This window comes from Uloborus diversus, chromosome 5, assembly GCF_026930045.1.
Source record: "Uloborus diversus isolate 005 chromosome 5, Udiv.v.3.1, whole genome shotgun sequence".
Classification (NCBI taxonomy): domain Eukaryota; kingdom Metazoa; phylum Arthropoda; class Arachnida; order Araneae; family Uloboridae; genus Uloborus; species Uloborus diversus.
In genome coordinates this window covers 37,761,342-37,775,383 of record NC_072735.1, presented here as the reverse complement: position 1 = coordinate 37,775,383, position 14,042 = coordinate 37,761,342, and the positions used below count along the sequence as shown (strand labels likewise).

General features: G+C 33.3%; 1 protein-coding gene across 1 annotated transcript; it reads right to left on the bottom strand.

Annotated features, from left to right (window-relative positions):
- Nucleotides 1-328: 328 nt before the first annotated feature.
- LOC129222323 (E3 ubiquitin-protein ligase RNF14-like) lies at nucleotides 329-2,373 on the bottom strand. Its single transcript, XM_054856817.1, has one exon. The coding sequence runs from the start codon at nucleotides 2,205-2,207 to the stop codon at nucleotides 663-665; it is 1,545 nt and encodes a 514-aa protein (XP_054712792.1). The 5' UTR covers nucleotides 2,208-2,373; the 3' UTR covers nucleotides 329-662.
- Between the last annotated feature and the right edge of the window lie 11,669 nt (nucleotides 2,374-14,042).

The following is a 14,042-nucleotide window of genomic DNA, read 5'->3' as shown; positions in this document are numbered from 1 at the left end:
GTTGCCTGGGGCGGCAAATTTACTAGAACCAGCCCTAGTTTTAACACATGGATATTCTTTTAAACAGAGCAGAGAGTAAATTCTAAAATCTGTTTGGTAGTAAATACGTTCATCTATTCTTGAGAAGATTAAATGATATTCTGAACAGTAATTCATGAGTCATATCAATATTTTACAGTATTATTCAACATCTACAAAATTAAATATTTGACACCTTTGTAACATTGAAGTGAAATAATTATAACGAATAGGTAATTTATTACTAAAATGAATTGATATATTGCTAGTCATCGAAAAAAAATTAAAGTAGATACTAAGGTCTAAAAATATTTATTTTAAATAATCTGAGAGACACAATCAGTAAGTTTTGCTTGAAATGTACAAAATTATGAAACATTGTACCTATAGTTTATTTTAGTAAGGAAAATAGAAGTATTCAAATATCTTTTTGCTGAAAACCTCAAAGAAATGTAAAATTTACATTGGACACATGGTAATACAAACCTGTTCTTTGACACCGGTATAACACTCCAAAACTAAAATTTTTAAATCCATTTGAAATAGATCTTGTTGACTTAAAAAAATCTTTAAATAAATTTTTAAATATCAAATAATTTTAATAATTCTTATACTGTAACACAAATCAACTGAGTAAAAAAAAATTAAAGATTGAGAAATTCTCCCGGTTCAATCTCAAATGCATCATCTAAGTACTCTTCCGGAAATAGCTGATCATAACACTGAGAACTCCTGTCTTGATAGTGTAAATATGGATTAGACATTTTTAGCAACTTCAGGCATAACCAACAGAAGTACGAGCCACATCGAAAACAAGTCATTTTGTTGCACCCTTCCGTTTTTTCAATTACAGATTGACAATGGGGACAATTTTTGCTGTTAGAAGAAATCCATGAATCAGATAGGCAATCCTCAACAAGTGACTTCATAGCTTTTCTACCATACGACTTCTCTAATTCTGCTTTTCTCGCTGCGTCGGCATTCATGTATTCATCAAATATTTGCCTTTTCTGTCCAGACTTAAAATTACAAGGTGCTACACCATGGTACGCCATTTTACAAAAAGAACAGAACACAAATTTGCAAGCGGGACAAGCTCCCATTCGGCCACAAGTATCTAAAAGTAATGGACACTGACATTTTTGCCTTGGACAATAGGCAATATCAGACATGTTTTCCAAGGTTCTTGATAATAACAAAGAATCATATCGTTCAAAAAGTTCGCTACTCACTATTTTCTTCACCATGGTACCATCAGCCTGAGAGGAGCATTTCCCTTCCAGGCAATTTAGTGAATATATATTACCTTCTTTGATTTGAACTTCGAAATAGGACTTGATGCATTCATTGCAAAAGAAATGATTACAACTTTTAAACACAGTACAGTCACTTCCTTTTTTATCAGCAAAACAAATATTACAAAACTGCCAAGAGTTCTGGAAGACTTCCATTTTTTTAAAGGCTTCAAAATCTTTTAACCGAGCTTTTAGCACTTTCCCGTCATGCAAATCCAATATAGCTCTATTATCAATTGATCCAGAGCCACCATGAACAGATGGTTGAATGTTCTGGAACCCACTACACTTCTTTCCCACTACATAATCGCCATCCATTTGATTATTTACATTCATTTTGCTTTCATCACTACACATGTTTTTTCCATTAGTTTTGTTACAAGACACAGATTGGCACGTGAAGGCACTTCTAACACTATACTTGGTAAGCTCAGTGACATCAAGCGTATCCGTAATATTCAAAAAACCTAAGACTTCTTCTTTTAAAAATTGTATCCACCTGAACAATATAACTTCATTGAAGCTTTCTACCCATAGATTTTCAAGTTGTTTGCATAACAAAGTTATTTGATCTAATGTAAGCCAGTTACAGGATAACAAAAAAGCAGGACAAGTATCTGAAGGGTAAGTACTAGGAAATTCAAAAAACAAATTGATTGGAGGTAAATGTTCTAATTGCAGGTGTTCGTCAACAGTAGATTCTTTAGAATTTTCTGATTCTGCACCATTCGTTCCTAATCCGCGTTTTGAAACAACATAAAACGGGTTCGGCAATAAAACTTCGGCAATATACCGCCCGCATATAGGATTCATTCCCTCAATTAGAAATTCTTTTTCTTCGAAAATGCTTTGTAGTGCTATTATTTCTTCTGTCTGTGCTTCGATGTTATCCATTTTGAATGATGAATAAATTATTGAACTGTAAAATAATTTATGATCTAACTGAAAACAGTATTTCCAAATAAGACATTTCTTCAAAAGACATGTGATTATGATTCCAACGCATGAGTGAAGTAATAACAAACGCTATTTCTTATTTATCTTTCGTTCTGCTATCACTTACCGGAAAACGAAAATCTGATCCAAACGGAAAACAAACAAACAACAAAAACCGGTTTCGGAAGACAAAAAAAAAAAATTTTTTTTTTCGCTAACAAGATATTTGCATTGAAAACAAATCATTTTGATGACACAACTGAGTTTCTTAAAAGAGATTTTACTTTTTAAAAGAGATTACTTAAGAAATAAAAAGTAAACAATTTTGAATTTCTACTCCGTCAAATTGTTTCATTAACTGTAACCAGGTTGAGATTCATCAGCTGAGCTTTCTGCTCTTTAAAAATAATTCTAAAAATACAAAAATTCCAGTGTTCCAGTCGTTCCAGTTATCTCGTTTTCGTAGAAAATTTAATATCAAGCAAAATGACAGCAACTAATATATCAGGAGAGCCTCAAGATGAAGCTATTGAAGAAAGTCAGTCGTCTGTGTCCGTGGATTCTGATCTTCAAGATTTTGACTCAGAAGGTTAGTTTTGATGCTTGCGATCGGTTGTTACTATTCTTTTAAAATCCTGTAGAATGATTTATGCATGTATAAAATCCCTCTCTGAAGTAGACAGCTGTAATCGTAATGCATAATTTTGGAAAAATGAACAATGACTTGTGTTTTAGATTGCTAACATATTAGTGATATTTCCATTAAGGGATCCGTCATCATAAGGTGGATTTCAGTTTTACGGGTATTGATTGGAATAATTTTTGCCCCGGTAATGGCAGAGAAGAGGAATTCTTAAAAGTAACTGGTGAATGTTTCTTAGATCAAGTTGTAACAAAGGGAACTCGAGAGGATGCAATTTTGGATCTAGTTTTTTTGTGACGTAGGAAGTTCTGTTCAGGGGTTATGTGTAGGGGATTTTACTAGAGATAGTGATCATAACAGTATTAGGTTCTGAATTTAATTTGATGTGTTCGAAGATGAAAATTTTAGGTTTGTGCCCAATTTCAGAAATATTGATTTTGTTGCACTTATGCAAAGCTTGAAAGAGGTATTTTCGCCTAGATTGGAAAATAGCGACATAGATCTGCAGTGGACGGAATTTAAGGAAAAACTAGCAAAAACGGTTGAAGATTATGTTCTATTTAGGAGAAAAGATGTTTATACTAAAATTTGGCCCTTGTGGTTCTCCAGGGAGACTGAAAAAGCTCTAAATTATAAGCAAGTCGCTTTTCGCCAGTTTAAAGAAACTGGTCAGAGTGCTGATAGGCTCCAGCATTGTATTTCAAGCATAATTTTAAGTAGGGTCAGACAAGAGAAATATGTGTGTAAAAACCATAACATTTTAATATTTTTTAAAGTATAAAAGATAAAATGATTTAATTTGGCATGGAGTAAGCTTAAATAATTTAGAAATTATTCAACTAATCCCTTTACATAAAATTGCATTATTATTTATTTTATTTTAATTAAATGAGTGACCAAGAATTCCACCGGATCGGAGCAATTATGGGTCACACATGGAGTAAATATAGGTCACCCCCTTTTTTGAAGTAATCCTTGTCAAAAGTAATTAACCATTATGATTTTTTTTTTTTTTTTTTTTTTTTTTTTGGCCCACAAAGAGATGTTTTAATGATAAAAAAATTTATATCAAAGAAATAACACATTATGATTGAAATAATTTGATGTTACTCTTTCTAATCGACTACATTTAGTTATTGCTCTTTGCTCTAAGCCAGTGGTTCCCAACCTTTTTCACGTCATGACCCCCTTTCCACCAAATAAACAACACCCGACCCCCTATGTGTCTCCCACATTTCTATATATGCGTGAGTGCATATGCATAGACATTGAGCATATTTTACATAATAACTCAAGGTGCTCGAGATGTTTTATTTATGCTCCATGGGCAACATGCACTGATTGTGGAAATATTAATTAAAAGATAATCACTATATCATGTTAAGCATACATTTTGACACTTTCAAAATTCTCGTGTTCTAGCAGTGACGAATGCAGGATTTGGTTTTCGGAGGAGTTGAGGTCATAAAAATCTTATATAATTTTAGTGATGCCAACTTTCATTGAAGTGAATGAAGACATTTTCGTTTAACAAGGCCCTCGCGAAATCAAAAAAGTGGGAGGAAGGCATTTGGCAGCCACTCAATTTTTTCCAAATGTATATATAGTGTGAGAGAGAGAGAGAGAGAGAGAGTTATTATTTTTGCTTGGGGTTAGGGGGTGTCATTTACTAGCATATGAACAATTAATTAATAGAATTGCGTTATATAAGTGAAAAAAGAGAATTAACAATGTGATTCTACAGTCGTAAATGTAACCTTTGCAAAGGTCCTTCCCCGGAAAATGTTCGAAAGTGTATTTCTTAAATTGCAGTTTGCAAGATCTCTGGTGATGTTAAGAGGAGGAGAGATTCAGGGACTTTTATGAATAGTTTAAGCTCGGAGACTCTGCCTTTGAAAGTTTTGAAATTGAAGCCCTACAAATGAAATTTTAGATGATTTTTAAAGATAAGGTAGAGGAGAGGTGGATTCTCTATTTTTCGAAAATGAAAATGAAATGTTCTAAAAAAGCGCAGTAGTGGTCCTTGTTGAAGTTAAGAGAAAGGGTTCATACGACCCTTCCCCACAACATTTTTGAATTTGAGATCCCAGGGGTGCCCACAAGGGGGGATTATGGTGCAAGGTGCTCCATCAAAATTATTGGGGGGGGAGGATTATGGTGCAAGGTGTGCCATCAAAATTATTGGGGAGGGGGGTACATTTTTTTATTTCAATTTATTTATTGATTTCTTTTTTTATTTATTATTAATTTATTTTATTCTGTTTATATTTTATTTCATTTCTTCCCTACTAGCAAAACTTCTTGCATCAACCTTGACAGATCTTGATATTATACTGACGGCGTCAATATTGACGTGTTTCATACTGCATAAAGCTTGCATAAAGATTAAAAAGCAATATTACAATAACAACACGTATGCAACATTGCATTCATCTTAAAATATAAATATTGATATTACCTCATAATAACAACATTGCATACATGTTGACGCCGTCAAGATGATATTGATTTCATGCTGTCGCCGTCAAGGTAATTAGTACACAATAGAACAGGTGGACCTTCATTGATACTTGCGCATGCGCACAGTTCTTTCTACCCAGCGTCCCTCGCATTGTTGGCACATCTTCCTGCTTCGATCTTCGATTCAGTCAGTTCAGAGGAGCTGCACGTGGCGTTGCATTTTTTTAGGCTTCGTTAAGTTGGTTGCTTAGTTATTAGTGTGGAATATTATTGTTTTAGGAATAACTTATGAATGACTGATAACTGCATTTGTTTATTAATATAGTACTAAACAAGTCATATCGCAGACGATGTGCGATCAATGCTAGAAATGGCCGAAAATAACTTTTTTCGTCCCTAGACTTTGAAACAAAGGACATGAAGCCCAGAATTTCGTATTATCACTTCAATCTCATGAGTAAGATTAATTTTATTCAATGGTTATTTATGTTATTCTTTAAGATAAATTCATATGTTTTGTCCATGGGATATTTTCAATGCTGACATCCATTTGAAAATGTACTTTATTGTATTTATTTATTTATTTATTATTTTGCTATCTTTACTCTTAAATGTGCTATAAAACCTTCTGCAATCATTCCTAGCTAGGCATTTTATGTCTTTATAACACAATTAGAAGCATGAATTTAAAAAATAAGTCAAGTATTAGGCAAAACGAAGAAACTTTCATTTTTTTAAATTAAATTGCGAGTACTATTAATACTTTTATATGAATTTCCGATCAGATGTCAGCTTTAAGAAAATATTCTTTGGCTAGAAAACTATCTTGAAAAATAACAGAAATAATTAAAGAATGAAATTTAATTTTCGAGTTTAAAGTGAAAATGATACAAATAAATAAATGACATAATACAAATAAATAAATAACAAAAAAAAAACACCTTGCAAACGTGCTGATTTCATACTGTCATGTCAATGTATCCTGACATTTTTCTGTCATATCAATACGTATGCAATATTACAAAAGCAAGATCATCTTGCCTAGCCCTTGATTTCATGCTGTCATGGCAACATCTTGATATTATCCTGTCATATCAATACGTATGCAATATTACAAAAGCAGCCTACCTTGATATTTTCCTGATATTATGCTACATACACCTTGTCAGTCAATATTGTGGCAGCCTGCTGACAGCATAAATGGAGTAACATAACAATATTGAGGCAGCATTAATGCAAGATGATTTTTCTTGCATGTCAACCTTTATGCAATACTGAGGCAAGATATTTTGCTTACTGGGTTTATTCAGTTTGTGTGTGTGTGTGTATTTGGTATGTCATTGGTGCAGCACAGAACTTTTCTAGTAAAATAATAACAATAATAATAACAATTAAAAATAAATAAATAAATAAAAATTATTTAAAAATAAATAAATAAAATAAAAAAGACAGCTAAAAATAAAAAAAAGGAGAGAAGGGTGAGAAAATGGGGGACGGGTGGGGAGATTTGTGCCATTGAACTTGGAGGGGATGAGCACCCCTGTGAGATCCTAAAAACGCAATTGTAGGCCATCTTTGTAATCATTAGGGAAAAGGTTTGAATTCAGAATAACTCCCCCGGATTTTTTTGGAATTTAAGTTTCAAAAACGACATTTTAGGCGAGTTTTACTAATGTTGGTGAAGAGAGGATATTGAGGGCATTCCCAAGGAAATGTTTCGAAATTTAAATCCAAAAAATAGAAGAATAGGTTATCTTTGATGACAAGCGAAAATGTTCGGAGACCCTCACCCGGAATTTTTGAAATTTTAAGTTCTAAAAACGAAATTTTATACTATTTTTAATTGTATGAAAGAGAACAGTAGGCACTCCCTGTAATATATTCTTTTTTAATTAAAATCTTAAAAACCCATTTCTTGGCTATTTTTGATGAAGTTAGGGGACGGATAGGTTTCGGAGCTCTTCCCAAACCAAAGTTTTAAACAATCTTACAGATTGTTGTGGATCAGATACTCTGATATGAGGAAAGAGGAGGGGGGTTGCTGTAGCCCCATAGTCCCTCTTTGGATTCGCCAAAGCGCTCAAGTATTGATGCTACACTAAAGTGATTCCATTTTCCCCCATGTATTTTAATTTTTAAAAAATGCAATGATAAATTTTAAAATTTAGGGATAATGTCGCGACCTCTTTAGAAATGCTTCGCGACCCCCAACGACCCACAGGTTGGGAACCCCTGGTTTAGCCCACAATTCCGTGAAGAAATTTCTTTAATATTTGTATTCTACCTTCAACAGTCATGTTTCTGCCAACTGCAAGGTTTTTTCTTTACAATTTCAATTAATTAGACTGAAAAAAATGCACTTATTTCAAATTACTTCTAAAAATGTCTCGCTTGATTAAATAAAATTTTCGATACTTTGTTTCAGAAAATTCATTTCTGTTTTTTCCTTGTCCAAGTTACTTTCCCATTGTAGAACATGTCACTATCATCATTCATTACTTAGTCTATCTGATGTTTAAGTGCAGAATAAATTCGGTTGCAGCACCCTTTAACATTTTTAAGAATGAATATTTTTGGAATTGAGTTATTGCAGATTCTTCCCGCTTTTTTCGTTGTCATAAACAATGCCAAAGTAAGCTCATTTTGCATTTAAGGGCTGTCTATATCTGCTTGTTGAGGTATTTTTATTTTTTTGCTAGCAGGGTTTTTCGCGATGACTACATCTGTGCTTTGCATTTGATTTTTCTTCTGCTTATTTTTCTCTTGCAGTTCCAAGATACAAGATTTGTTATAACTATTGAATTATCCCCTTATTTGGTACACTCTAGGGATTCATATTAATTTGTTTCTTATTTTATTACTTTATGTGTGCCATTATTGCATGCTGAAATCAACTCCATCTTCAAAGCTGTATAGGATTTGATAGCCAAAAGGGCTTCAGCAGCAACTGAAGATGATATATCATCCATTGCTGCACTTGGAGCATCAAATTTTCTTTTTGAGAGAAAGTTTGGCACAGAAAATGATGAGTTTAAGTTAATACTGATATTATTCACACAAATAAATAAGAAAAACATCTAAAATATCGGAATATATACTGACCCAGAATTACCCCACTAAACTGGGGTATGAATCAGTATACTTTTAATACTAACTATTTTTAAAAAGAAGTAAAAATATATGTTGGTATGAAAAGCTTATACCATTTGCTATTAAAAAACGGCACCAACAAAATGTTTCCTTCAAAACTTTCATTTACACGAATCTTGAAAAAAATCACGATTTTCTAAGACAATCTTTCTTGAAGATGTTTTTATGGAATTGTAAAAACTATTTTTTCCCCCTATTATTTTCTTCACGGTTGCATTGTTTTTGACTTTGATATAGGAAAATTGTATGTATGAGTATGACTTAGCCTAACTTAGTTTTTTTATAAAAAAATTTTTTAGCACTAAGAAATTGGTGACCATTATTTACCCCGGAAAAAGAGTAACCCATTATTCCCCCGAGTGACCCTACAATCAACTTTAGATGACTCAAAGTCCCAAGGGACTGGATAAGACGTTCGAGTTATAGGAAGTTTCCATAACAGTCTCAAGAGTTTGGGACCCAAGGAAAACTTTGAGACAACGGAATATTCAAGTTATAAGCTTCGAGTTATTGAGATCCGACTATATTTGGTACAGATTCAGAAAAGGGAATTGGAACAAAGGCAGGAGATAACATTGACGGGAATCCTAAAGGGTTTTTTGATTACGCCAATTCTAGAAACGCTCAAAATAGTCAAATTGGGCCACTGGTTGATAAGCTTGGAAATTTAATTCAAAACGATATGGATATTGCAAATGTTATTAATAACTTTTTTCCCAGTGTGTTTAACGATAATTGCATCTCAACAGTTGACACTAGCGAGACACAAGCTATTTAATAGCATTGAGGATTTTGTGTTTTCCAGGGAGGAGGTTCTATTTCTTTTGAAAAAAAAGTTAAGCAACTAAAGCTCCGCACCAGATAATATTTATTCAAAAGTTTTAGTTGAATGTGCAGAGGAATGAGCGGATGTTATTTTGAATATTCTCAATGCTTATCAGGGTTCTTTGGTTTAAACCACGGTTGAAACCAAGTGTTTTTTTGACCATGTAGTTTTTTTTTTTTTTTTTTTTTTAATGATTTCTTTCTTTTTTTTTTTTTGAAAAACTAAATTGTTTTTCCCAAAATGTTTCCTTAAATTTTAGATATGATTAGACAATGAAAATCCAAATAATGTAAGTAACCAGCAAAGCTTTAGAGATAATTACTAATTAATGAATTTGCAACCTTTTTTTTTTTTTAAATGTACTGCAGGGCCATTCCACGGAAAATGGTAATTTTGTCCCGCACGTGAAGCTTCATATATTTCATAAAAAAACAATACAGTAGACTTTTGTTTTACACGGGTTTATTTTACGTGTTTTCGATTATACGCGGTTTAAAATTTAGTTGCTTTCAACATTTATACTTAATCCAATTTTCAACATTTTTATTTTAAATTTTAGTATTTTGATTCTTTAGAATGCTGTCAAATATTCTAAAAGTTTGGTAAGGAATGACGAAAACAAAATCCTTCAAACAAAATTTGCATTTTTGAAAAAAAAATGCTTTTATATTCATGAATATAAGTGATACTTTCACAAAAATATAAATATTAATTTTACATAGTTCGCAAACCTTTTTTTGAAATTTGTAGCTTATTTGCAGCTATTTACGATGAAGACTGATAAAAAGCCCTTTTTTGTTTTCTCAATTTATTTCTGGTTCCCGAATTGGTGATTTAGTTTTTATTGGAAAAGGGCATCTGGAGACAAGTGGTCTCTTATTACTCGAGTAATCCGTAAAAAATGTGAATTTTTAAAGTGTCCTAATACTTTTGGTGATATAGTGTATGTAAATCATTTACCATATGCATTTTTTTGTATCACTTTCGGGGCCCTTATGGTCGTGTGGGCTCTTCACAGTTCCGACATGGTAAATCCGCCAATGGAAATGGACAAAATGATATTTTGTCCCAGTGAAAAACCCGGATAACCCTGGTGACGTGTGATAAGGGGATTAGAGGGGTTAAGTTGAAGTGACAAAGGAAAGAGGGCAGGGTGGGAGGGGGGGTCAAATTTGTTGAAAAACAGTAGAAGACACTACTTTTATTTCGTTATTTCTTCATGGGAGGGTTTAAAAGAACCCTCACCATGTACCCTCAAACGTTAGCATTGGTGAGAAGATCTCTCCTTTTTTTCTCTTGTGTAACCCCAAATAATGCTTAGCTATCCTTGTCAGTTTTATTCGTCATCGATGAAGAATCATTTTGTCATATATTTGAAGTATAAAAGTTTTTTTTAATTAGAAGTAGATACATAAATTACACCGCCAGCTCAGTCATTCCATCCAAGGACTGCAGTTTCGTGCTTTTTAGAACTCATCTGCCCGGAATAGGAAGTAATTTAAGAGAGTCATAGTTGCTCCCGCCGTTTACCCGCGCTTGGATGAATTTCTTCACTTTGAGAGCTGGAGGTGGAAAACTTCTTAAAGGAGTTCAGAGAGCGAAACAAACTGGTAGCTATGTAGAATTAGCACTTGTGAACGTAAGGTTTGTGAGAGCTTAGTCAAAGCCGCCTCCCCAGAAATTAGATATGCTTTGTTGCTTTCAAAATGCTTGCCTCGTAATGATTTCTTATGCTAAAGAAACAGCCAGAAATCACTGATGTAAAATAATTCTGTGAGTCCCCTTCATGATTATAGCAGCAGTGTTAATCATTGTCTCTGCGATGAACGTTGACAGTTTTCCCTTACGTTCAATATCTTCCACATTTTCCTGCCTTCCTTAAAATCTTTATGCCATCAAAAATTTCTGACTCTAAATATTGCTTCATCGTTGAAAACTTCACGTATCATATTAAAGATCGCGGATGCTGATTTTTGCAGACGAAAACAAACTTTAATCGCATAAATTTGTTCCAACGACGCTTCTGTTTTGACAACTGGCTGCGTCTTGTAGGTGCCCGCCAACAGGCTTCAATTCAATCACGTGATACTCAAGAACATGAGTCTATACGAGCAGTGGCGAATCCAGCCAATTGTTTTGGGAGGGGCCATCCGAAATTTTTGAACAAGATCCCCAGGGCCAAATTTAGCTCCATGGCGCCCCTAGGCAAATTTGAAATCTGCCGCCCCCTCCCTACCCTAAAAGAAGCAAAATATCCTTGACTCAAAAAAACGTTAAAAAGTGTTCCCCAGATTAAAATTGTCAAACTTATGAAGAAATGATGGCGTTTCACATTCTGAGGCGCCCTGATCACAGTGATCTCCCAAAAAAATTTTTATTCGGCAAATTTTGATGACCATTCGGCTAGTACCATGATTGAAAAACATTTGACTTTCATAAGATGTGTGAGAGTAATCATTATTAAATTACAAGAAAAAATTGTCTCTGGAAAATGAAAGAATGCTAATATTTTACTTTCAAGAATAACAATTTAATTCAAAAAATGTGTATTATAATAGCAAATTTGCCGCCCTAGACAGCTGCCTACTCTGCCTTTTGGGAAATTGGGCCCTGATAACTCCCCAGCAATTTTATTAAAATGAAGTTTTAAAAACTCAATTTTCGGGGTATCGAGACATTTGGTGAGGGGGTGGATTTAGGAATCTCCCTCAAAAATGCTTCAAAATTTAAATTTCCGAGTAATTTTTGAAAATTAGGAAACTAAAAACGCATTTTGTCACCTTTTGATGATGTACGGAGAAAGGTCAGGTTTCGGGCGCTGACCCCAAAATACTTTTTGAAAATAAAGCTTAGAAACCAAATTATTCTGTCATTATACATTGAGAAGCTAGAAGAGGAGGAGTGCTCTTCTAACTCTTCAGTTGTCCAGCCTAAAAATGCACCTTTGGGTAATGTTTGCTTACATTAAAAGAAGTGTGAGAGTGATTAGAATCCTTCCTTCCTGGAAATATTTTGCCATTGAAGCTCTAAAAATTCGGTTTTTAACTATATTTATACATATTTTAGAAAGGGATGGAAGATTCGCGAGCTCCTTCAAAAAACCTGCTATCATCACAATATCAACTAGGGAGGGAGGGGGCCTGTAAAAACTCATTTGTAACTGAAGTCTCAAAAAAATTCATTTAAGTTGCTTTTAAGCAAGTTAAGTGATAAGGGCTGGATAAGCTAGTTTCCGTTGACATTTTTTCCAAATAAAAGACCTAAAATGCAATTTTTTGCTACATATCAAGGTATTTGTGAAAGGGCATGGGAAAAGGGGGTTCTCTTCCTAGTTTCGAAATTAAAGCCATAAAAACAAAAATTTAGGCTCTCTTTGGTCTTGTGAACAATAGGTATACTCTGAGAACCGCAGCATTTAGAGATCGTCCAAGTGTCTGTAGTTAGAAGCAAGAAATGATGCAAAAGATGGGGAAAAATTTTGGAAATAAAAGTTTTGTTTTGAGGATAGGGATATAATTTATCTCCCAATTAAGGCCTATACTTCTTTTTCAGTAAAATACATGTGTTAAATTTTGTTATCTTCTCACAATATTTTTTTCTTTTTTTTTCCTTAAAAAAATTCCTACAATCACAAGGCTTTGGGAGGGGCCATGGCACCCATGGCCCCCCTCTAGATCCTCCCCTGTGTACGAGCCAACTATCGGTAGCTTTTGTTAATACAGACAACGAACATTTTTCATGCCACAGAAATTAATATTCCGATGAGTGGTTTCGCGGCAGTAAAATTAGTCTTATCACTTATTGAACAGCCTACGTACTCTCAGATAAATAGTTTACGTCTCCACTGAATGAAATATTGATCAGTACTAAAGAAGTTTTGTCATAGAACCTTTATGTTCATACAAGACATTATTCCATGTTTCGCTGCTTTTGGTGTTGAAGTTAAAAAACAAATTTGTGATACAAATACAAAAGGGAAAAGACCTGCAACAGTCTCTGGGCTTCATTCATTGCATAGTTCTAATAAATAGTTGATTTCTCCTATTTATTTTCCGATAAATTCTCAAACCGTCTTTTTCTGTTTTTGTTTATATTTAGCTTATACCCAGCTGAATCAGGAACTTGATGAAATCAGCAACTGCTTGGATGCCTTGGAAACTAAAAATGATCATCTACATCAAGAAATATTCAAATTGTTGGAAGAGAGTAAGAAAATTCGCTCTGAATTAAAAGAGCCTGAATCTAAATCGTAAACATTCATACTACCATTACAAAATTGAGCTATATACTTGTATCTAGATGATCTTGGAAGGAGAGAAGTATTACTGTTGATTGTTATATATTTATCTATCCCAGATTGCTGTCATTTGTAAAAATTGTCGTACGTAGTTTATGTGTATGACGTTTTCTTTTTTTTTTTCTTTCTGAATTTACTTTCATTCCATTTACCATTGTATTTAAAAATTTTATAATAAACCAGAATTAGAAGTATTGCACTTTCTTTTTCTTAATTAAGCTGCTCAATTAATTAAATTGTAATTAGTAATTTTTAATTGAAAATACAAATTTTGTGTAAATGAATAAAAAGTAAATGTTTTTGCATAATTATAAATGCATAATCTTTTGGGGGATTCATATTTTTAAATCAACGCTACTGAAGATTTTAACGTGGTTAAAAGTTCCTTAACACTGGTTTGAAGCTGTTAAAAAGTAG